The following is a 21,632-nucleotide window of genomic DNA, read 5'->3' on the forward strand; positions in this document are numbered from 1 at the left end:
CACAAGTTGAAAAAGTTGTAGTTTGCTGCTGTGTGGGATCGAAGTGAACATCGGGACGTTTGGGGACACCGTTACCGACCAACTGAGGGGAGTGGAGCTGCACGTTACACCAAAATGGCAACCCCCTATGTGACAGATGAATCTGGTAAGGCTAATGCATGTGCCAGACCTTTGTCTAACAGAAACACAGTCCTGTCAGTAAACACAGCAACCACGATCAACACGATGCTTTCTTTTCTAATCTGCCGTCTTCACTGACAACAATAACATGTTATAGGACGTTGTTGACTCGGATGTTTTGTTTTGCAGCTAGTGCTAATCTTAGCTGAAGATGCTAACGCTCCACTCTCCACTGGTGCTAGTTAGCTTGTAGCTATCGTCCCTTTTAACACAACTTAACGATGTGAAAATAGTGTGTGATATATACTGCTGTCAGGAGACATTTCCTCCGTTACTTGTGTAACTTCTCACAGTTTTGATTAACACAAATGTCCTTTTATTGTGTGTAACGACCTGACAGTTGCCACATTAGCTTGCTAACGTTACTTAGCTTGTATTGCTTTAAAGGGGCATTGTGCAGTTTTGGGAAGAAATTTCAATCAGGGTCTTTTTTTTATGCCTGCTTAAACAAATTGTCTTACAGAAGGAACTGAATAAACAAACTGACCTTAAAGGTCAACACAATTTCATGCTTGTGTACTTTGTTTATATTTGGCGGACCCTGCCACCTTTCTAGCTTGAGATAGTGTTCCTGAGACGTTATTTTACTCTATTTATTAGTTATGGACCAAAACATATTTCTCAGTTTGTATTATTACAACATTGATACTGAAAATACAAAAATTCTGAGTTTGAATGTTATTCTCCAGAACTACATTGTGCCCCTTTAATTGAGAATGTTGTGTTGACAGTTGCTCTTGTATCACAGAGCTGCTCACAACATTTTGGTCACAACCATTGTGTGTGAAAATTAGTGTTTTTCACCAAACTTGTCTGATTATTTGGTGGCTGAGAGAAGATCCAGTAAGCTTGATAAGCACTGCGAGTTATAATGACAGTCATGCAGGTATGAGTGCATTAGTTCACGAGCTACAACAGTAAGATGAGATCAGAACATGTTATCATCCAGATGTGACCGATGGAACTTAACTCCTGTATCCAAGTATATATGATTTAATATTATAGTATTGATATAAATCATGCTGTGCGATAGTTTAATAATTGAGAAACCTTGTGTGGATTTAATAACCAGACATGAATAAATGTTATCTCACTAATCCTTCAAATTGAATGATCTGTTGAATTGATTCATTTGAAAATGCACCACTGACTCATTCCTCTGTCTGTAGTGTCCCTCAATATTCCACCCACAACACTCTGATTGGTTTTAAGTCACAAGCAAACTCTTATCAAAACTGAATGATCTGAGTCTACAAAGTAACCAGCAATTACAAACACCACATGTAGTGGAGTGGGAGTATAAAGTAGCTGAAAATGGTAAAACTCAAGTGAATTACCTTCAAAATGATACTTTAGTATCAGTTAAGTAAACTGTAATTTTGAAACCATTTTTATGTTTTTACTGCAAATGTACATCGGATCCAAATATCAGTTATCAGTCTCATTGATCACTAATATTCAGGCCCACACAAAATCAGATCAGTCAGTCCTTAGTACTTTCTCTGCTTTAGAGAGCTGAAGAGGTAAAACAATCGAGGATGTCACCAGAAAATAACATCTGAAAAATCTGAAAAACGTTATATGATTTAAAATAATGATAAAGTATCAGTATATTACCCAGCTCTAACCCATAACGGTTTGTTTTGTGCCTGAATGTGTTCTGGGCTTCTTTAGGCTTTCAATAACTGTAATGAGTCAGAGTGTGAGACTGTGTGTCTTAACAAGTGGGTGGAAATTACCACACACACACACACACACACGTACACACACAATTGGTGAACAGCTTGTCAAACCAGTGATGGATGGATGAAGCCCCGTGAAGCTTTGTGGATTTTCTTTTATTCATGATGAAAAAAAAAGAAGTTGTGCAGCTTTGTTGCTTTACACTCAACATGCACAGTGACATCTGGTGGTATGAAAAACTTCTAGCAGCCGGTCACGACTTCGGCCAAAGACCAACAACACTTTGCTGATTATGTAGTTTCAGTCTCATGTGTGCAGTAGAAGTCAGAGAAGCCTGTATTTATTAAATCTATAATAGTCTTTGTTCAGGAGTGCTCCAATAAATGTGCATACAAATATATTTGCTGCAGTGAAACTATTTTAAAACAACATGAATTATTAATGTAAAGCGTCCACTGTAACGATTTTGTCAATATTTATGTGACTTTTCATTAAGTTGCAATGTTTGTGATTGCAGAAATCCTACTTTTATTACTTAATTGCTCGACCAGAAATTCCCCTTCTTGCTCACATAAATGAAATGAAATAAACTTCTCCTCTTTCTGAACACAGTAACATGTCGGCTGTTTGGTGCAATTTCAGCCAGTGTTTAGAATTAAAATGTTTCTAACTTTCAGCAGGGCAGTGACACTGCACAGCTTCTATTTTTGCCCTCTGATTTATTTATTGTATTATTTCACAGGGATGCACATCAATAAACAATGTAAATGGAAAAGTCAAAAGGCTTGTAGCTCTGGGACAGCTGTTACACTGTCGTCCTCAAAAAGAATATTAAATTGAACATTAAAACGTTATTAATTTATAAGCATGCGCAGCAACGATGAAAAGAGAAAAGATTGTTCATATAATAGAAAATATCAGACTAGAGTCACATGGGCCTCATTTTGACAAACCTCCAGAGGACTCGAGTGAGCGCTGAGCTATTTTCTTTGTCATGATAACAGTCAAAGCAGTTGACAGAATGAATTGAAGGTTCAGCTAGTTTTAAGATTTTCTGGCTCGTTCAGACAAAAACGTCAGTATTCTCTAAAATTGTCTGCATTTTGCTCCTCAGGGAAATACATTGCTGCCACTCAGCGACCTGATGGAACATGGCGGAAGCCGAGGCGGGTGAAGGACGGTTATGTCCCTCAGGAAGAAGTACCAGTGTAAGTGGAAGTCATCTTTCCCACAGCTTTATAAAGAACATATAAAGTAAGATTGTGTTGTGAAAGTAATGGTAGCTTGCAACAAGTAGGGATGCTCTGATTTATATGATTAGGCCTGATATTCATTAGAAATGTGTCTCTGTTTCTTGCCGTTTTAGCTACGAAAACAAATATGTCAAGTTTTTCAAGAGCAAACCGGACCTGCCACCCGGTATGAGCCAGCCTGAGGAAGCTCCGCTGAAGCAGCAGCAGAAGATCCCCGGTTGCGGAGACAGCGAGACGGCCGGTCTCTCAAAGTCTGCCAAACGCAACATGAAACGCAAAGAGAAGCGAAAACAGCAGCAGCACCCGGGCCAGGATGGGGATGCAGATGTGGACTCTGTGAGCGATGCCGTCGAGCACGTGTCCCTTTCAGAGGGCGGTGAGTCTTCAAACAAGACGGCGGCGGCGGCGGTTTCTGTCTCATCCCCCGATGATTCGTCGGCAGCGGCTGAAAAGTCCAAGAAAATCAAAAACCTGAAAAAGAAACTGCGACAAGTTGAGGAGCTGCAGCAGAAAGTGGACTCAGGGGAAATACAGGAGCCGACAAAGGATCAATTGGAAAAGTTGGCTCGGGCCCACGCTATACAGGTCGAGTTAGAGCAGCTCGAGAGAGATTCTTGAAGCAATAAAGAAAAGCAGAAGAAGTAGACGGACTAAACGTACAAACTACATCCTGAACGACGGGGGAGGGACCTTTGAAGCTTTGTGGTCATAGCTATCATCAAACATATTGTACCTATTTGATATTCATCATGAACTTTGAAAGTGAACACAGTCACGGCGCCTTTCATGCAGCGAATGACGGGACGTTTACACAGCAGGCGTCACATCTTCAGACCCGACGAACCTGTTTTTAGATTTAGATCTCTATATAATGTTAAGACTCCTGCTCATAGACATGTATCGGCCAGGCCACTCATTTATAAATATCTTTAAAAGACAACATTGTGAGTTGTTTTGAACGTGTCTGTCGTTCCATTTTGTACCGTTCATGCCATCAGGTATTACTCACACATTAAATGAAAGAACACTTTTCTGTTAACTCTTACATACTGTTCATATTCTGTACTTTCACAGTAGTAGGATTCCAGCATAACAAGTGTCATAGTGTACATATGACATGCAATTTTGAACAACAGATGTATGTCTAAATGGCCTGTCTGACATGAATAAATAGATGATTAATTCTTAATCTTTCAGAGAGCAGGGAGAGTTTATTTTTTTAGGTTTGTGTACAGAGAAAAGATGTCCTGTTTTTACCTAAGACATAAAAAACATACATTTAAATGCAGTTTATTGTATAACATTTACAACCATCAAACACAACTATATATAATTGAAAACTCATTTTTACTACTATCAAATTGACAATTAACTATTAATCCAGTATTAAATCAACCAACAGATGAAACAAAAAATGCTAACGGTAACTTAGTCTGAAGGATGATGTCCTAGAAATGATTAGGCGATTGTCATTTTAAAGGTGCAACATTCAAAAATCAACTCAAATTATTAACAGAATGGGGAGAAAATAACAGATTTGACATTATTGCAGCTGTGCATTGTGTTGCAGAGATATCTACTGAAGTTAGCATGCTAACCAGCTAGCCTCAACCTGTACCAGTCCAAGTTTCTTTTTTCTAGTGGTATAAACACAAACACTTCCTCTGTGCATTAAGCTCCCAGTCCAGACCGCTAGCTGCATGGCTAACTGAGCTAACTAGTGGTTACTGTGGTGATAACTCTGTATTTTGTTATGAGTATGAAGGAGACGGGTGGCCAATTCTGAAATGCTGCACCTCTCAAACCATCATGAAACTGATAAAATTCTTACATAATCGCATGATAAAGAGAGTTCACCCTTTCAAAGAAGAATTTAGTTTTCATTCCTAAGAATATCCTGACATTGAGAAATATCCCAATTAAAGGAAACTATTTATAATAATTAACAAAAACAACAACAAACATACAGTATGTATAACACGATATGAGATAAATCACAGCGTTGTTGCGTGACCGGCCGAATTGCAGGTGTTGTGCTCGCAGGTGCAGCTCACCTGACAGTTTCAGGGCAGCTGGTGACCTCTGCTCCTTACATGCACCTTATGTGACCGTTTCCTTCTGCTGTTTCACAGCTTTATTGTTTCAAGATTTCCCTCGTGGCACCTCACAGACCGGCAGGGACTCGTGAGAGTGTCGAGGTTCCCGTTGAGCTTGAAAAATGTCACTGCTTCAACATTCACCTTTTCCTTGATTTGAATCACACTGTTTGATCTTAAAATGTATTTCTTTAAACCCAAACAGCTCCAATATACACAGATTCGTAGCACCTTTCCAAAAAATCTGACATTAAAATGTCTTTAACTAAACAGTATGTAAGGGTTATAGAGAGTAGAGTGTGTCGACCTGTCTGCTTTAAGAATGAACGCATTTGTCGATGACTGGATGGTTTCTTTAAGTCACACGTCTGTTGATTAAAAAACGCGTGATGCGTAAAATGTTTTTCTCATTTTGCTTTTTAGAAGTAGAGCGAACGATGACTCTGAGTAACCGACATAACTGGGGATTTATTATGTGAAGGCAGGATATGTTTGGTGTCATTGGATATTTTGGTATATTATATTATATTGATGTATTATTTTTGTAATTGTCAACAAATCCCATGAACCAGCGAACAGTTTGTCCCATCAGCAGGTTTATCTGCGTAGCTAAAACCTGATCCATCGTGTTCCTCTGTGCCATAGAACTCTACTGTCGTCCAAAAGCTGTTAAAAAAAACCACATTAATGAGCCTCACAGTCGCACTGGATGACACGTTCCTTTGTTATGATGAACATGGACACTGTGGTTACTTTAAGTTGATCCCACATGTGCCCTTCCGCTGCTGTAAATACTCACTACAGAATTAAATGTGTATGAATCCGCATCTGAAAACTGTCCTCTAACTCCTGCTTGAGTGACGTTTGCTAAAAAGCTACAGTGTCCAGCTGTTTTAGGGATTTACAGAGCCTTTCTTAAGAATGAAACTAAACGTTTATGACCTGTTGATAAAAGATTTATGTTTCAGTCGGATCAGAAATACAAAATATACAGAGTAAGCCAGATTTATCTGTGAGATTCTGGAATAAACGGCATTTCTTGTTGACTGCTACCCCAAATCCTATTTTGGCTCATCCAGATCCATTTTAGGACAAAAAACCCCCCAAAACTAAACCATCTCCAAACCACATTTGTAGGCAGTATGACCTTTGCAAAACTCACATAACAACAAAGTTAAATCTTGAGTCACAGTCTGTGAACAATTACGAATTAAACTGTTTACTATGCGACTTGACAGTGTGATTGTTCGGAACGGAAGATGATGGATCTCCAATTTTCTCACGCTTCCGTGTCGGAATGCTGCGTTACCAGCACACTTAGTTACTGACGCAGCAACTTACGCAAATGTGTTCGATGACGTCTGGATGCAAAAAGACTGCCAGTCTGTCCTAAAGATCTGATTTGAGAAACAAATCAGACATTCCCATCGGTCCAAACAAGGCTTTAGTCTTGTAATTTGATAAAGTGGTTGGGACTTGTAAACGAGAGAGTTAAATAACAATAAAAATGGTTTTATTTGAAGCTGCAGATCTCATGATTCTGATTTTTAGTTCCTTGTGGGGGCGAAGCTCCAGAAATACTTCTCTAATGACATCATCCGGGTTTTTTTCTTTTCAGACTTTGGAAAGAGCAGCAGCAGAGGTTCTCCAGAGGTTTTTAGAAATGTAGTTTGTGATGAGCACAGTGGACTTTTGTTCCCCTTAAAGCTGGAACGTGGAACCTTTACATGCAAATGAAAATCTCTTGGATTCAAGCCATTGGTAAATGAGTTCACACATTGCTGGTTAAGCAGATTCCGCCCAGATTAATCTCTCTTTGCTTGGCAGCGGAGCAGAGCAGAGCTCTCAGGAGGCGTGGAGACACTGACTCACCTGTGGCTGCATGTTCAGCAAAGTTTCAAAACTGAAGAGTGGAGTTGCTACAGCTGCCACAAGGGGGAGACAAAAGCTCCGCACTACAGCTTTAAACTCAAGTCTCATGTCCTGATTACTTTTCATTCTACATACTATCGCTGTGCAGTGTGATGATTAAAGTATGCAGTTTTTTGCATTTGATGAACAAGATATCAATAAATTATTTGCCACATTTACTGTTTTTATGTTTAGCAAGGCACTGAACACTATGTACACTGTCTGATATCATTAACACAGTTATACTGTCACAAATAAAAGATTTTTTTTTTTATTTCTTAAAAATTTGTCTAGTTTTGTCTCAATTTGAATTTACATCCAAACAAACTTATGTTTCTTTGTGTACGTGTCAACAGCACGTTAAATAAGTCAAGTCTATTTTAGCACCAATATTTTTTTTTTTAATTTTTGCTTTATTTAAAGGCAACACTTATAATAACCATCATTAGATAAATGGTAAATATTTAGTGAATGAACTACTAAACTATGTAATTTCTATTTATTCAGCTGTAAAGGTTCAAGGTTTATAAAGACGACTTTGTTGACTGCCTAAATAATGTTAGATGGATGAACTTCACAGTATTTATTAACCATTTACAAAGTTTTCTAAACATCAACTGCAGCTTCACAGCAAACATTTACTTGATAAATGGTCTATAGATCATGTCATTGTGTTAAAGTGTTACCATGTTGGTTAACAGCTTCAGGTTTTGTTCTACTCGAGCAATCAATCCATCACAATCAGCTATCAAGTTGCAGTTGGCAAAAGGAGGGAGGATTTTTTTATGCTACGCCTGAGAGGCAGAACTCGGGGCAGGAATTCCCATTTTTAGTTTCCAGGTGAAAGATGTCCACTGCTGATCAGAGACTGTCTGGTGCCATTACAGCTGAACCTGTGGTTAAATGTATTAACTCCGGTTGTTTAAGACATGTATGAGCCGAGTCTGTTTCCCATCTGCCCGCTCATTCCTTTACGAGCTTTATTCCACAGCATTGCAGCAGAAAAGGAGGCGTTCTCTGTCTCTATTCAGGGGACGATTTGCAGCACTGGTTACATGGGGGCGTCATTGTTTTTTGCCTGAATGAGCTCCTACATTGTGAACAGTATAATTAGCTGTTGTCTCGTGGAGGAAGTGTGGTTAGTTGTTTTCTTCGTGGGGCTGTAAGTCTGAAGTGAAGGAATGTTGGGATTAATGTGGAATATTGTTCCACATGCTGCATATAAATCATGAATGAGCAACACCAGCTGTGTGTCTGGCACATCTGTCATACCTTAATTGACCTCGTCTGGAAAAGTCTTCAGTGTACCCGGCTTAATTAAATATGAAGAGAGTAGGCTTCTTCTCACCACAGTGACATAAGTTATTAAAGCCAGCACCTTTATTAGGTGGTGGGCAGAAGATTCCCAGGGTCAGTTTTGATTTAACAGAATTAATAATGGATTTATTTGCTTCCTTTGACGTAAACAACGTTACTCGGAAGTTATTCTTGAACGCTAGAAGACAAACTGTTGTGAATGATGGTGTAAGAAGGCGTGATCGTGCTGTTGGTGTCTGAAACATGTTTTGTCTTTTGTCATCCACAAAGGTTTATTATGTGGCTTTGAGGCAGTTCCTGAACAGACACTCGGTGGTATAAAAACTGAACCTCCAAACAAAAGGAGAGGGAACCAACGAGGACCAGAGCTCAGAGGATGGATGTAGATGGAGGAGCATAGAGAGAGATCCAGAGCTTGATTATCGGTTGCAAAAGGTCAACTTGCTGTGTCGGATCCAGTTGGGAACATTTATAATTTCCAGAAAGATGGAAAACAGCCCAATCAGAAAAATGGAGCGCAGGCTGGAGTTACTGATGCTTCTTGTTTTTCTGACAACAGCTTCAACTGTCGCCCAGAGCAGCGAGGAATTTACAGAGGCTGTGGTAAGAAAACACAGAACTGTGGGGATGCCGAGAAGTTAATCCTGCGGAACTGCAAAACTAAAAAACTTGAATACAGACGTGTTTGTTGGAAGCAGAAACTTAAACAATATCCATAATTTTGAGTCTTGTTGGAGCTTTTCACAGTTTAAAGCTGCCAAACACTGATTGTGATGGAATATTAGAATCGAATTAAGTAGTTGTGGTGTGTTGAATGTCAGATGCAAAATCGAAATGAGCCTGCAGGTAATAATTTTAATTTATGAAAGAGAACAAAACTCTCAGTATGATTTTTGGTAGAAAACAAAACAATTAGGGTTGTACAAACAGTTTCGTCTTGGAAAACAAATTCAAGGACGGTGCTGAGGCTTTGGTTTCTTGAGAAGTGACTTTATAAATTAAGCTTTTACAAAACAAAACACACAAACAGTTCCTAAAATAAGATGCATCTCTGTGGATTTAACTACCCAACATTATACAGCATTACAACAAGCTCCATCTCAGCCAATAACAACATTTAAATACTCATTAATAATGACCAGAGTCCCTTTGAATAATGAATACTTTTACTTTTACTTTTATCCTGTAAATGCATTTTTTGTTGATAAGACTAAATATTAATGTGCTTTTACTCTTCGGTAGTCTCCAGGAAGCCAAAGATCCCACATTTTTAGAAAGACGTTATTTACACTGTTGACCTGCAGTTGAATTTGTTCAGCCTCTTCAGATCTTCAGATGCAGTGACACAACTTTGTCTTGCTGTGAAGCTCCAGAAATGCTTTGTGGACTACAAAACTTCACTCTACTCTTAATTATTGAATTTTGGGTGAACTTCTCCTTTAAGTAAATGACAGTATACTTCTTCTTCTTCCACCACTATTAATATGAGTGCTGTTTCTTCAGGCGTATTTAAGGCAGTATGGCTACCTCCACATCCCACTGGACAGTAAAGTCCAAAACCATAAACCAGAGGAGATAGCTGAAGGCCTCAGGTGAGCAGATTTCTCTCATTTTAGCAAATCAAAAGTTAGCTGAACATGTTTCTCTCTGTTTTTACCTTGACCCAAAGTGTGTGTGTTGTTTGAAAAAAGTCATAACATGTTGTGTTCTGTTTGGATGTCAGAATTTTTCAGAAAGCAACAAACCTGCAGGTATCAGGAAAACTAGATTCAGCCACTCTGGCGATGATGAACAGACCTCGCTGTGGCGTCGAAGACCCTTTTAATGACAAATCCCTCAAATACCGAGTCATGGGTGGGTGACTTCATTCCTATGATATATTCTGATAGTCACGTCAGTATCGTTATACATCATTTTTTAAAAGTCACTTAAATGTTTCTTAATTTAACAGGTTACTGGCGCAAGAAGATGCTGACCTACCGCATCTATAACTACACCCCTGACTTGGGTCTGGGAAAGACCCGATCCGCCATTCAGAGTGCGTTTAAGTACTGGAGCGACGTGTCACCTCTGAGGTTCACGGAGCTTCAGCAAGGCAGAGCCGACATCAAGATCTCCTTCCACAGAAAAGACAGGACGTGTCCAGTGCCGTTTGATGGGCGAGGTGGGAACAGCAACAACATAAAAAAGATTTAGATATTTAAAAATGTGTCTTTCCTGGATGATTTTTGATGAAAGCTGCAATTCAGTCACTAGAATAAATGTTGGCAAATGTTTCTGCAAATCATGGATATGTTACAGCTTTATATTTCAGTTATCTTGCAACAGGTTGTGACATTGTGCTCATGTTCTGGTTAGGTTTAGGCTCAAAACCACCTGGTGAGGGTTAGGAAACAATCATGTTTTGGTTTAGAAAACCGGTTTTGGTCGCCACAAACACATCTGCTGATGTGCCGCATTCTTGTTAAAAGTGTAAATATTTGTTGCCACAAACTCGTGAAAAAACCACAAACAGGAAAATGTGCTGAGGTCTTCTTAAAAATATCCAGTGGTGTTATGCAAACAAATGTTGAAATCTTCTGGTTCTGGTTTTATCTTTAGGTCATGTTTTAGCCCACGCTGATGCTCCTGAGTCAGGCATTGTGCACTTCGACATGGATGAAAAGTGGACAGAAGGGCAATCCTCCGGCTCCAACCTGAGGATTGTCGCGGCCCATGAGATCGGCCATGCACTTGGCCTTGGCCACTCACAGTACTACAGTGCGCTGATGGGGCCTGTGTACAACGGATACCGCTCTGACTTCAAGCTGCATGCAGATGACATACGAGGGATCCAGGCTTTATACGGTAATGTCAGATCGGGGAGTCAAGATGTGTGATGTTTAAGTATTACACTCAAATACTACTCTTATGGGAGACTTTCACTTTCACCAAAGTGATATTTTCACAGAATATCTTTACTTTTACTGGAGTACTTTTACTATTTACAATTCTTGGGATACATGAGTTTTGGAAGGATTGTCAGTTCAAACGTTTGGGAATTTCGGCTGAATGTGAAGTTTTGTGCCTTTTCAGGAAAGCCAGCGACTCCTCCATCCAGAAACCCAGGGCCGTTAATACCAGGAGGGGCTGTCCCAGATCCTTGTGAGGCCACTCTGGATGCAGTGATGTTGGGTAAAGACACTCTGATGCTGTCACTCAATTAAAAAAATGATAAAAGATGTATCTCCATACAGCCATGTTTCCCCCCCCCCTGCATTGTGTCTCTACAGGTCCTTTGCGTAAGACGTATGTGTTCAGCGGTCAGTATGTGTGGACGGTGTCCAGTAATGGCTACAACACACCCGTCCTGATCTCAGTACTGTGGAGGGAGCTGCCAGGGAGCCTCAGTGCAGCTGTTCACTCTCAGCGGACTGGAAAGTCCTATTTTCTGAAAGGTGAATTCATTTCATAGTTGTGAAATTCTCACGAGGATATGATGTACAGTGCTGGCGGGGATTTAACATTTTATCTTTCTTTATATTTTCGATTCACAGACGACAAAGTATGGAGGTACACCAGCTTCAAACTTGACCACGGCTTCCCCAGGCGCCTGAACAACATCCCTGCTAACATTGATTCAGCCTTGTACTTCAGCAAGAACAAAAAGCTTATCTTTTTCAAAGTGAGCACAAGATATCAAATCTGTTTGGACATGTTTGTTCAATATCTTTTTCATTTTCCAGTAAATAATCGGCTCTTTGTTTTAGGGCTCTGGATACTGGCAGTGGGATGAGATTGGCCCGACAGACTTCAGTTCGTATCCCAAACCGACTGAAAAACTCATCGAGGGGTTACCCAGTGGTACTGACGCAGCGCTGACATGGACAAACGGTCATATGTACTTCTTTAAAGGCGCTCAGTACTGGCGTGTAAACCAGCAGCACCAAGCAGTGGAGAAGGCCTATCCTCTGAGCACGGCCCAACACTGGATGCACTGTGACGACTGAGCCAGCAGAGGCCACCAGGGACTCAACACAAACCCGATCCTGCAGCGAATCAGTACAGCACCAGTGAGAGATGCTTATTTATTTGGATCCAAACTAAAGAATCATGTACAAATCTCATATGTGAGTTATGAAGCAGTATTATTTTGTGGAATCAGCTGAATAAATATTTGCATGATGTGACAATTATTACTTAAAAAGTAGCTTTTAACACACGAGCGCTGTGATAAGACAAACATTGTGGTGTGTGATTCTGTAAGATCGGATGTTGTTATTCACGTCACAACCTCATGAACTGTATTCCGACAACAGGGTTTTTTGTTTTTCTCTGCAGACTTTCTGACTCTCAAAAGAAAGTATTCACACCGTTGCTTTTCCTTCTGTGACATGTCAAAATGTAGTCCTTAAAAACAGCCTGTTTTACACCTGTGATGTGCTTTCACTCTCCTTCTGTGAAATTAGTCCTCCTCTCCTGTTCAGACTGTGCTTGATTGCCTCATTCCTCTGTTGGTTTTGTTGAACCTGCTCGAACAATCCCATCTTTTCATTATTACTGGAATGTATTCTTGAAGGGTTTTGCAGCTGTCGGGTCTTAAGGGTGCAGTATATAAGAACTGGCAGTGTATCACCATAGTTAGCGCTCACGGCTGCTAATTGTAGCAGTTGTCATTAGCTAGTTAGCTCAGTTAGCTGTGCAGCTAACGCTCCAGACTGGGAGCTCAGAATGATATTGTGACTGGACAGGCCAGGGCTAGCTGGTTAGCATGCTAACTTTAGTAGATATCGCTAACATACTACATAATCTTTGACATAATGTCATTTTCTGTTAATGTAAATTCTTGAATGTTTTACATGAATATCTTTACATATTGTACCCTTGAATGAAAACATTTTGACGTGGGATTTGTTAATAAAAACATGTTTATTCAATGATCGCGGGTCTTCTGACACAAGCTGTCGTCTCTGCCAGCCTGTTTTTTTACTTGATAAGTCTTCTTTTATTTTCTTTGTCTGCATGTGTTGTTTTAGACTCACTTATCTATTATGGATAATAGGTAACTGGCATATATTGCTATATATTGCTGGAATATGTATTGGTGAATGCGTACTGTACTATTTTGTACATATTTATTATACATTATTATGTAGAGATAATGTATTTTTTTTTCTTATTTTAAAGGTTCACAAAGATGAACATTTGGCTAACTCTGGCTAATTTACAGTTACTTTCAAATCATCAAATCAAATAAATCAATCAATAAATGAGTAGCCAACACAGACCATTTTGACTTTTGTCCAACTTAAACAGCAGGATGAGGCATTTGGTCTTGTGAGGATGTTTTTATCTTATTGTGAATTAAAGATGAGATGTTGAATTCAATAACAATAAAACTCCATGAATTAGTTTGTTGTTGGTTTGTAATGACCAGCAGCTTGATTGCTCATGGATTATGTCAGACAAGCAGGATGGAGACATTTTATTTTTTTCTTTCATTTGTTGTTTTCACATTTTAAAACCAGTCCCCATCTACTTCAGTTCTTTTAAGAGAACGCTGCAACACTGTTTTGCGGTGAAGCTCCAGAAATGTTTTGTAGACCACGAAACGTTCCCATCATCATGACGGTGAGCAGATAATGACTGAATTGAATTTATTTGGGGTGAACTCATCATTTAAAACACTTTCACTATAAGACAACACTCAAAAAAAAAACAAAAAAAACACTATCAATATGTTACACCTGTTTAATCAGTGGTTTATTGTTCCATTGTCCAACATTTCCCATTCTTCTGCTGTATATCCATAATCTAATTGCACATGTTGGTATGAATTCATTGTTTTTAACTGCTATGATTGAACCTCAAGAGAATTACAACCCAAACTGATCTATACACATTGTTCACAGGATCTGGAGAATAAATGTCGAGTGAAACAAAACAGCTCTGATGAAGAACAAAGTGCCTGTGAGATAAACTCTTCCAAGGACGTGATGATCGTCAGTCTGATGACTGTGTACGTTGAGTTATTCTGTGCTGTCGTCTTTCAGAGAATGATCTCCAAGCATTTCAAATCACACTGTGCGCATGCTGATGATTATCTGACGCAGTCGAAGTCAAAGCGGTTTCACGCCGGCATTTGAGACGGTTGAGTTGTTTCCGTGGAAGAAATACATTTCAAAGGACTGCTTAATTATCAGTATAGCAGATACTGGACGCCGTGTGTTCCTTTAAACTGTAAAGACAGGGGAGGCAGCAGTCAGAGGCACCATGGAGCCCGTCTCAAAGTCAAAGTCAATTAGAGTGTGTGTGTTGGTGCTGACGCTGCTGGTGGACGAGCCTGTCTCCATCTGGCGCTCCTTAAGGCTCTGGAGATAACTCTGAGAGGCAAAACAGGAGGAGGACACATCGTTATTATTGTTACGGTCACTGACTGTCAACCTGAAAAATCATATACATCATATGCAAGCAGAGGAAATTGAACATTACAGGGTTACTCAGCCAAATTGACATAGTACAGTGTGTTTACAGGTCTCGGGGAGTACTACTGCATATCTACAGAGGTTTCTCCAGGAATGTCACTCAGTGGCTACGGTGCATTGTGGGTAATGTAGGCATCAGCACTACTTGAGTAAAAATAAAGATATCATGAAAGTCACCCATACAAATAGTAGCTGATTAAACATTTTAAGTGTCTAATATTAAATATACTTAAAAGGTAAAAGTAAATTATACTTATATTTACATGTATGTATATACTGTACACTGTGGGTTGACTGATTATCTGATTGAATATCAGATCAGAATTTTTTTAAATGAATAAATCAATCACAATTTATGCTGTTTTGGCTCTGATGCATCATGTAATCTGCCAAGTAACTAGTAACTGATGTTATCAAATTAATTGTAGAGGAGCAAAAGTCCAATATTTGCCCCTAAAATGTACCAGACTGGAAGTATAAAGAAGCAGGAAATGGAAATCCTCAAATGCCTGAAAATTGTACGTAGTTCAGTACTTGAGTAAATCTACTTGCATACACTTCATCACAGCCTGTAACACTGTTGAACTCAAGACAATTTAAATACATATAATCAAACAGAGATATCTGCTCAAACTGTGGTTCCTACATTACCCACAATGCAACTTAGCCACTGTGTGACATCACTGGAGATAATTTATCAGACTACATGCAGCTTCCTCTGGAGCCACAAAAGTGTTAATGCCACTTTGTTCACCTATGCTGTGAAGCTCCTAGAAACGTGCAAACAGACTTGAATGTGTCGAACTCTCACACTGGATTAGAAGCAAATTATAATCTCAGGTACTGACCGGTGCCAGGACGTCCCCAGTGTAGCGTTTCAGTGGCGGAGGCCTGCGTCGACGGTGTGACTGAGGTCTTCTCCTCGGCTCTCTGTATTTGTGCTTCTTGCCGTGTTTCTTATGTTTTTTGTGCGCTGCTGGGAAGCCACGAGGCGAGAAAAAAAAATACAGGAAATAATGAGTATATACCATCATAGACGGAGGTTTTGAGCTCAGGGGGGGCGTATTTAACATGAGCACAGACTGAGTTTGAATGCATCAGTAGACTAAATTAAAAATGTACCTTCTGTGTGTGAGAATCCTCTGGCAGTAAACCTCCACTGCACCAGCACACCTATCAGGCTCATAACGGGCCATATCCCAGTGATCGCCCAGTTAAACCAGCAGAGTGGACGTGGGGCAACTTGACAAAGCATGTCATACACCTGATCTGGCAGCATAAACGTCCCCAGCAGGTAATCCACACAGAGCATCACAGTGGTCGCTCCGAACACAGATGTGTAGATGATGGTGAACAGTTTCTGCCACTGAAGTGTGAACACAGCAGAGACGATGCTGGCAGCCATGACGGCGCTGAGAGGCACCCACACTGGTGTAAGGCTGTGGAACTGTCCAATAACCACCAGGATGGCGAGGCAGAGCAAGATCCCCAGCTGGAGGCCGCTCAGGAGGAGTCCCAGAGTGGACACCAGCATGGTCATCAGCCCGCAGAGCACCCCGACGCCCAGGCCGATCCCTGCCTTTGTCTCCATCCCCAGCTCGGTGTCCAACCTGGGCTCCTTGTGGTACACCAGGAGGACGGCGGCTGAGCTGAACATGAAGCCAGAGAAGAACATGACCATCTTGAAGCAGCGGTATCCTGGAAAGTGGAACAAAAACGTACTTAGGCAAGACGGTTGTTTGGGGTCTTGAAATAAAGCAAAATTTGTGGAGTGCAGAACAATTAAAATCATCATGTTGTCTTGTATGAATGTCAGTCAGACTCTTCATCATCTGTATTTATAGTGAAACAGCATATTAAATTCATAAAATCATGTTTTCAAAAGGTTATTCTTTCTCTTGATAATTAAAGAAACAGTTTCCTCATCAATTGTACATTTTTTATACTGCTATTGAGGGAAGAAAACATGCAGAAGCCCATTTTATAAGTAGAATTATTACTGTTTTATGCTATTATCTGATTATGACAGTTTACATTGTAAAATAATCAGTGATTCAGAGATTAACATGACGGCTTTATGATGTGAGATTTTGCGGCCCAGTTTTTTAACTTCTGCCAGTTGTAATTCTGTAAAAATTGAGCCAAGCAATCATCATTAATAAACATTGAATGTATTGATAATTAAACTTTGGTTGATAATTGTTTCATTTGACAAACAGGGTTTATTTACCTTTACTTTATTAGCCATTTATTATGTCAAGCTGCAAGTAATGTTAATAATACTTTGGACAAGACTAATGAATAGGTAATAAAGCATTTCATTGGTTTTTAACAATTAAATACTTAATTTAACAAAAAAATTACCATTTTCATGATGGTCTTTATGTGTTTCTCCAAAAAACTGTAATCATATTCTGATAAGAAGACAAATGAAAAGAAGAACAACCTGTTTCAAGTTGACTTGCTTGTATCATACAGTTGATTCAGAACGTCCTACATGAGAAACAGCTGAACACAGCAGGACTTTTACTGGTTTCACTGGACTTGAATCTTTCACAGAGCTGCCAGGAGGAGCCTGCAGAAGCTGATGGGTCACAAAATTCTGCACTATTGAATTTGTTCCACTTTTCCAGTCCAGCTCCAGCATCTGTCATTCAAATTCTTTCTGTGAAACATCAGCTCAGAACTCTCTCCTCATCTGTCCGGTCATGATGGAAAATTACACAGAAGAACACGACTCTGTCTGCGACCCTGAAACCTCCGTTTCTCTTCCACTGATTAATAATTTACATTCATAAAATTCCATGCAGGCGATGGTAATGCTTACACTGTGTGAGAGTTGCTGGGAGAAAAGACTTTGGCAGTGTGTGTGTTTACATAAAATCACGTTTTTAGGTCCATAGGACACGTTTCCCACAATCCCACGCACAGTTTGTGTTTGTTGGATTTGTGTCCAAATATTTTCCCAGTGAAAACAGAGACAGGCAGAAAATGTTGAGCTCTTTTTGGGGGTAAATCTTCCTCAACACTCTGCAGCTCTAAGATCTCACTTGAACTTCTGTCCTTGACACAACTGAGGCGTCAGACAGTGCAACAGGTGGCACTTCATTAATGCTGCCTGTGTCAAATTCAGACGCAGGACTTCCCATCTGCCCTCCCACAGCTTTGAGCTCATCCACGCTAAACCCCTGGCAGCATCTAGACACCTGCCTCTGTGGGTTTAAGCTGTCAGGTGAGCTAATTAAACATTTACAGTGTGAGAACACAGACTGACATCTTTGCGTCTACATTTTGTGTACATTCACAGTTAACATCAGTTCTGGAGTCAGTCAGTCAGTCATACGTACCGAAAAAGCTGTAGATGAGGCCGAATAAGAAGCACGCTGAGCAGACAATCGTTGGGATGAGTTCATACTTGATATTAATCTCGAACGTGCACATGTCCACCTCAGCTAAGCCAACTCCTGTCTCCTCAGTTACATAGAGTGAGGTAACTGCCATCTTGGAGGATTATTACTTGTATTGTCCTGCAGCTGGTCTGGATGTGAGTCCGCTTCATTCATACAAGAAGGATGACCGCAGGGTGTTCCGTCCAGGCAAAGAGGAAGCTCCTGAGCGAAGAACTTGTGCTAAACCGTTTCCTGTTTTGCACCTGCGAAAAGAGGAGAGTGTTTTCAACGTTCATGGTAACATCTTTTCCTGGCTGCTACCCTGAGAGTTGTTAATAAATAAACCGTGGGAGGTAATCCTTCAACGGCACACTTTCTGTTCCATTTGAGATGTCGTTAAGCTGTCAGATGTTGTTATTATTTAAGTGGATACATGTGAGGATGTGGCCCTTTCCCTCTTTCTCATGTGCACATTTTCTATTCAGGAACCAGAGGAGGAAGCAGGGGATCCCCCTCTGAGTTAAACGTCGCCCCTGTCCTGGTTCTTTTGTTCAAGAGCAGGATGCAGATGAGGAAATGACCTGGTGGCTCAGTGCCATCGTCATAGAGGTTTATTGGTTCTCAGCATGTGTTTGGGTACTCTGTTTACTGGACGACAGAGCAAAAACAAACAGCTCAACATGAACACAAGATATTCTAGAGACAGTAAAGAGGTGGACGCAGATCTTTTGCACAAGTAAAGCATCACTACCACAGTGTAGAAATACTTTAAAGTCCTCCTTATAATTTTTTTTTATAAAAGTTTTTGCACAAAAATGTCGTTATAATACCAAAAATATAAGTACTCAAGTACTTCATACACTGCTCGGTAGCTTGTCTCAACTTATTTGAAGAAAAATAATAATAATAATGATAAATTATTTGTCAATATAATGTTGAATTATTGCTCTGAATCTGAAAAGTAACTCATAAGTAAAGTCCAAAGTAGAATATTTGCCTCTGAGTTGTTGTAGGTGAGAAGAACAATGTGGCATTAAAATGGAGGTTCCTCAGTAAAGTATTCATTTGTTCAGTACAAATACTCACTTAACGTTCTATGTTACATTCCACCACTGGCAAAAAGCTTCAAATCTCTTATAGAATGAAAAAAAAATCAATATAGATAGTTTATTCTTTAAACTCAAGGAGACTAAAAATCCACCTCAAACAACATGAGCCGTGTTTACACGCTCGTCGTATGTTGGCTCAGAGTACAGCTGTCTAACAACAGTGTGTATTACTGTGAGGACCTTATAAGCCGTTCAGGCCGATCCTGCCGTCAGCAAATGGAATTAGAGGAGCTTTGGCAGGTGAGTGATCCTTCTGTCTGCTCAAGTCCTCTCGTAACCGTGAGTGTAAAACACAGAGACACTTACACTTTCTAACAGGACCCTGGTAAAAATAAAGGTTAAAGCTCTGTAGATGATGAAAGGCTGCTGGAATAACTCACTTTTTATTAGTTTGATATGTTTATGTGAAATCCTCACTTCATGAAAAATGTCATTTCAGCCTCTGCAATAAGTGGCTCTATCGGCATCTACAAGATAGAAGACTTTCCTCACAAAATATCATCATAACACTGACACATCTCTGACAAATGAAAGCATGAAAGACAGGAATAAAGTTGCCGTGTCCTACCTGGAATTAGGCATGTTGTTTTTTTTTCCAAAAGTGAGCTTGAACAGCAAAACAAAAAAAAAGTATCTTCAGTTGGAGTTTGTCAACTTCCAGTAAGCAAGCTGTCAGGAGTTTGTCGGGACTCGGTGTGACTGTGCGGATCCCTCTGTGAGCTCCCGGTGAGGCTCCGAGTCTGACCTGTGCTCATGTGAACAGCTGACGCCTGACTGAGAGGGAGACCATCTGCTGCCAAGTCCAAGGCCGAGCCAGCTGAGCGCTCAGCTCTCACTGCCCGTGATCCTGCTGGAGCCTGGACGCTCTGCATCATCACTGCAGAGCCTTACGTCACTCAGTGTTGCTCAATTTGATGACAGCTTCTGTTGTGGACTCTCAACCCTTAAAACTTTATTGATTATTCTACGACTTTTATTCTTAAACTTTTTACACTGTGTACCACCCTATATAATATAAGTACCACTGTTATGACCGATGTAATAATACTGTAGCGCAGGCCTTCTCTCCTGAGCTGACTGTACTGTTGTGATGTGTTTTCTGGTAATTGTGTTATGGACACTTCAGCAGCCTCTGGCACTTGAATGTGATTCACTGTTGTCAACTCTAATTTCAACAAGGCTTCTCAAAATCTTCTCCTCCTGCTCTTCTGCACTTCTCTCCAGGACAGTATCTGTTTTTGAGCCATGTTTGTTGTGTTGTTGTTTTGAACATTTTATTTTACTCCTATCTTAACATCATAATTTGGACAGACAAAACTTATTTTAATTACATTTTAGTTTGAACTTTTGCAGTATGTTGACAATATTATACTGTATGTTTTTAATATCATTTTCAAAAAACATTCCCAGGATTCCTCTGCCGACCACTAGAGGGACCTTACCAGTGGAACAAACCACTACTACTTTCAGATTTGTATGTTCCGTAAGCTATATTGGCATTTCTACAATAAATGCACATTCACATTCACATTACATGTTTATGTCTTGACTTATATGTATGGAGGTGGAGGGAAAAGGTGGTGGATTTAAGTTAGCGAAATTAAAATTTGTGATTTTTTTTTTCCAGGTGACTAAAAACAGATATTTCTGACAAGTCTGCCATCATCACCAGACCAAAGCAGGTATTTTATGCCAAAACATGATGTTTTTCTAACCCTAACCCAGTGTTTTTTTCATACCTAAACCTAACCGGACTGTGAGCACAGCATTGTCAAAACATACAATAGAAAACTAGACCTAAAGAAAGCTGCAACATAAACAAATGTAAAAAATTGAACAAATCTGTGGTTTGCAAGACATTCTCAACATTTGTTCTGGTTGCAATATAATGTACAATACAAAACACAGTCTATAGATTCCAACATAAAGCCAACAGACTGAAAGAAAAAGGCACAATTACCAACGCTACTCTCGCACTGCCAAGAACATCATAGTTGGCTGCCAGGTTAACATGGCCGATCGCATCCTGCCACCAATCGCCTTCTTTGTTTCCCCGGTCTGGCTGGTCTCACATTGTTGCACCAGAGAGAGGCAAAAAACAGGTTTTTCCTATGAGTCACTCCCGTTTCATATGGCCAGGGAGTTAATTAATCACTTTCCTGCGGGAGAAGAATTAATCAAGCAGAGAGCCACATTTATTAAAACGCAGTCCCGATAATCACATGTGCCC

The 21,632-nt window shown here is 40.0% G+C and overlaps 3 protein-coding genes across 5 annotated transcripts; 2 read left to right on the forward strand and 1 right to left on the reverse strand.

The window, feature by feature from the left end:
• The first annotated feature begins 7 nt into the window (after positions 1–7).
• On the forward strand, positions 8–4,314 carry pym1 (PYM homolog 1, exon junction complex associated factor). The gene is made up of 3 exons (XM_037103158.1): positions 8–145; positions 2,978–3,071; positions 3,230–4,314. The coding sequence occupies exons 1-3, from the start codon at positions 115–117 to the stop codon at positions 3,732–3,734; spliced, it is 630 nt and encodes a 209-aa protein (XP_036959053.1). The 5' UTR covers positions 8–114; the 3' UTR covers positions 3,735–4,314.
• Positions 4,315–8,460: 4,146 nt separating this feature from the next.
• LOC119023109 (matrix metalloproteinase-19-like) lies at positions 8,461–13,315 on the forward strand. Of its 2 annotated transcripts, XM_037104783.1 has the most exons (11): positions 8,461–8,533; positions 8,711–8,875; positions 9,000–9,043; positions 9,944–10,032; positions 10,164–10,294; positions 10,392–10,604; positions 11,042–11,287; positions 11,516–11,614; positions 11,713–11,877; positions 11,977–12,104; positions 12,190–13,315. In XM_037104783.1, exons 5-11 carry the CDS (start codon positions 10,225–10,227, stop codon positions 12,427–12,429), a joined length of 1,161 nt encoding a protein of 386 aa, XP_036960678.1. In that variant the 5' UTR covers positions 8,461–8,533; positions 8,711–8,875; positions 9,000–9,043; positions 9,944–10,032; positions 10,164–10,224; the 3' UTR covers positions 12,430–13,315. The 2 variants fall into 2 exon arrangements, with proteins under 2 accessions (XP_036960678.1, XP_036960677.1); XM_037104782.1 differs by having other exon boundaries at positions 8,711–9,043.
• An 850-nt stretch (positions 13,316–14,165) lies between these two features.
• LOC119023019 (transmembrane protein 198-like) lies at positions 14,166–20,216 on the reverse strand. Of its 2 annotated transcripts, none has more exons than XM_037104604.1 (5): positions 19,971–20,216; positions 18,252–18,556; positions 16,027–16,602; positions 15,753–15,877; positions 14,166–14,802 (listed from the first exon to the last, which is right to left on the reverse strand). In XM_037104604.1, exons 2-5 carry the CDS (start codon positions 18,403–18,405, stop codon positions 14,653–14,655), a joined length of 1,005 nt encoding a protein of 334 aa, XP_036960499.1. In that variant the 5' UTR covers positions 18,406–18,556; positions 19,971–20,216; the 3' UTR covers positions 14,166–14,652. The 2 variants fall into 2 exon arrangements, with proteins under 2 accessions (XP_036960499.1, XP_036960498.1); XM_037104603.1 differs by having other exon boundaries at positions 15,753–15,880; positions 19,971–20,214.
• Positions 20,217–21,632: the final 1,416 nt, after the last annotated feature.

Source organism: Acanthopagrus latus, chromosome 7 (assembly GCF_904848185.1).
Source record: "Acanthopagrus latus isolate v.2019 chromosome 7, fAcaLat1.1, whole genome shotgun sequence".
Lineage (NCBI taxonomy): Eukaryota > Metazoa > Chordata > Actinopteri > Spariformes > Sparidae > Acanthopagrus > Acanthopagrus latus.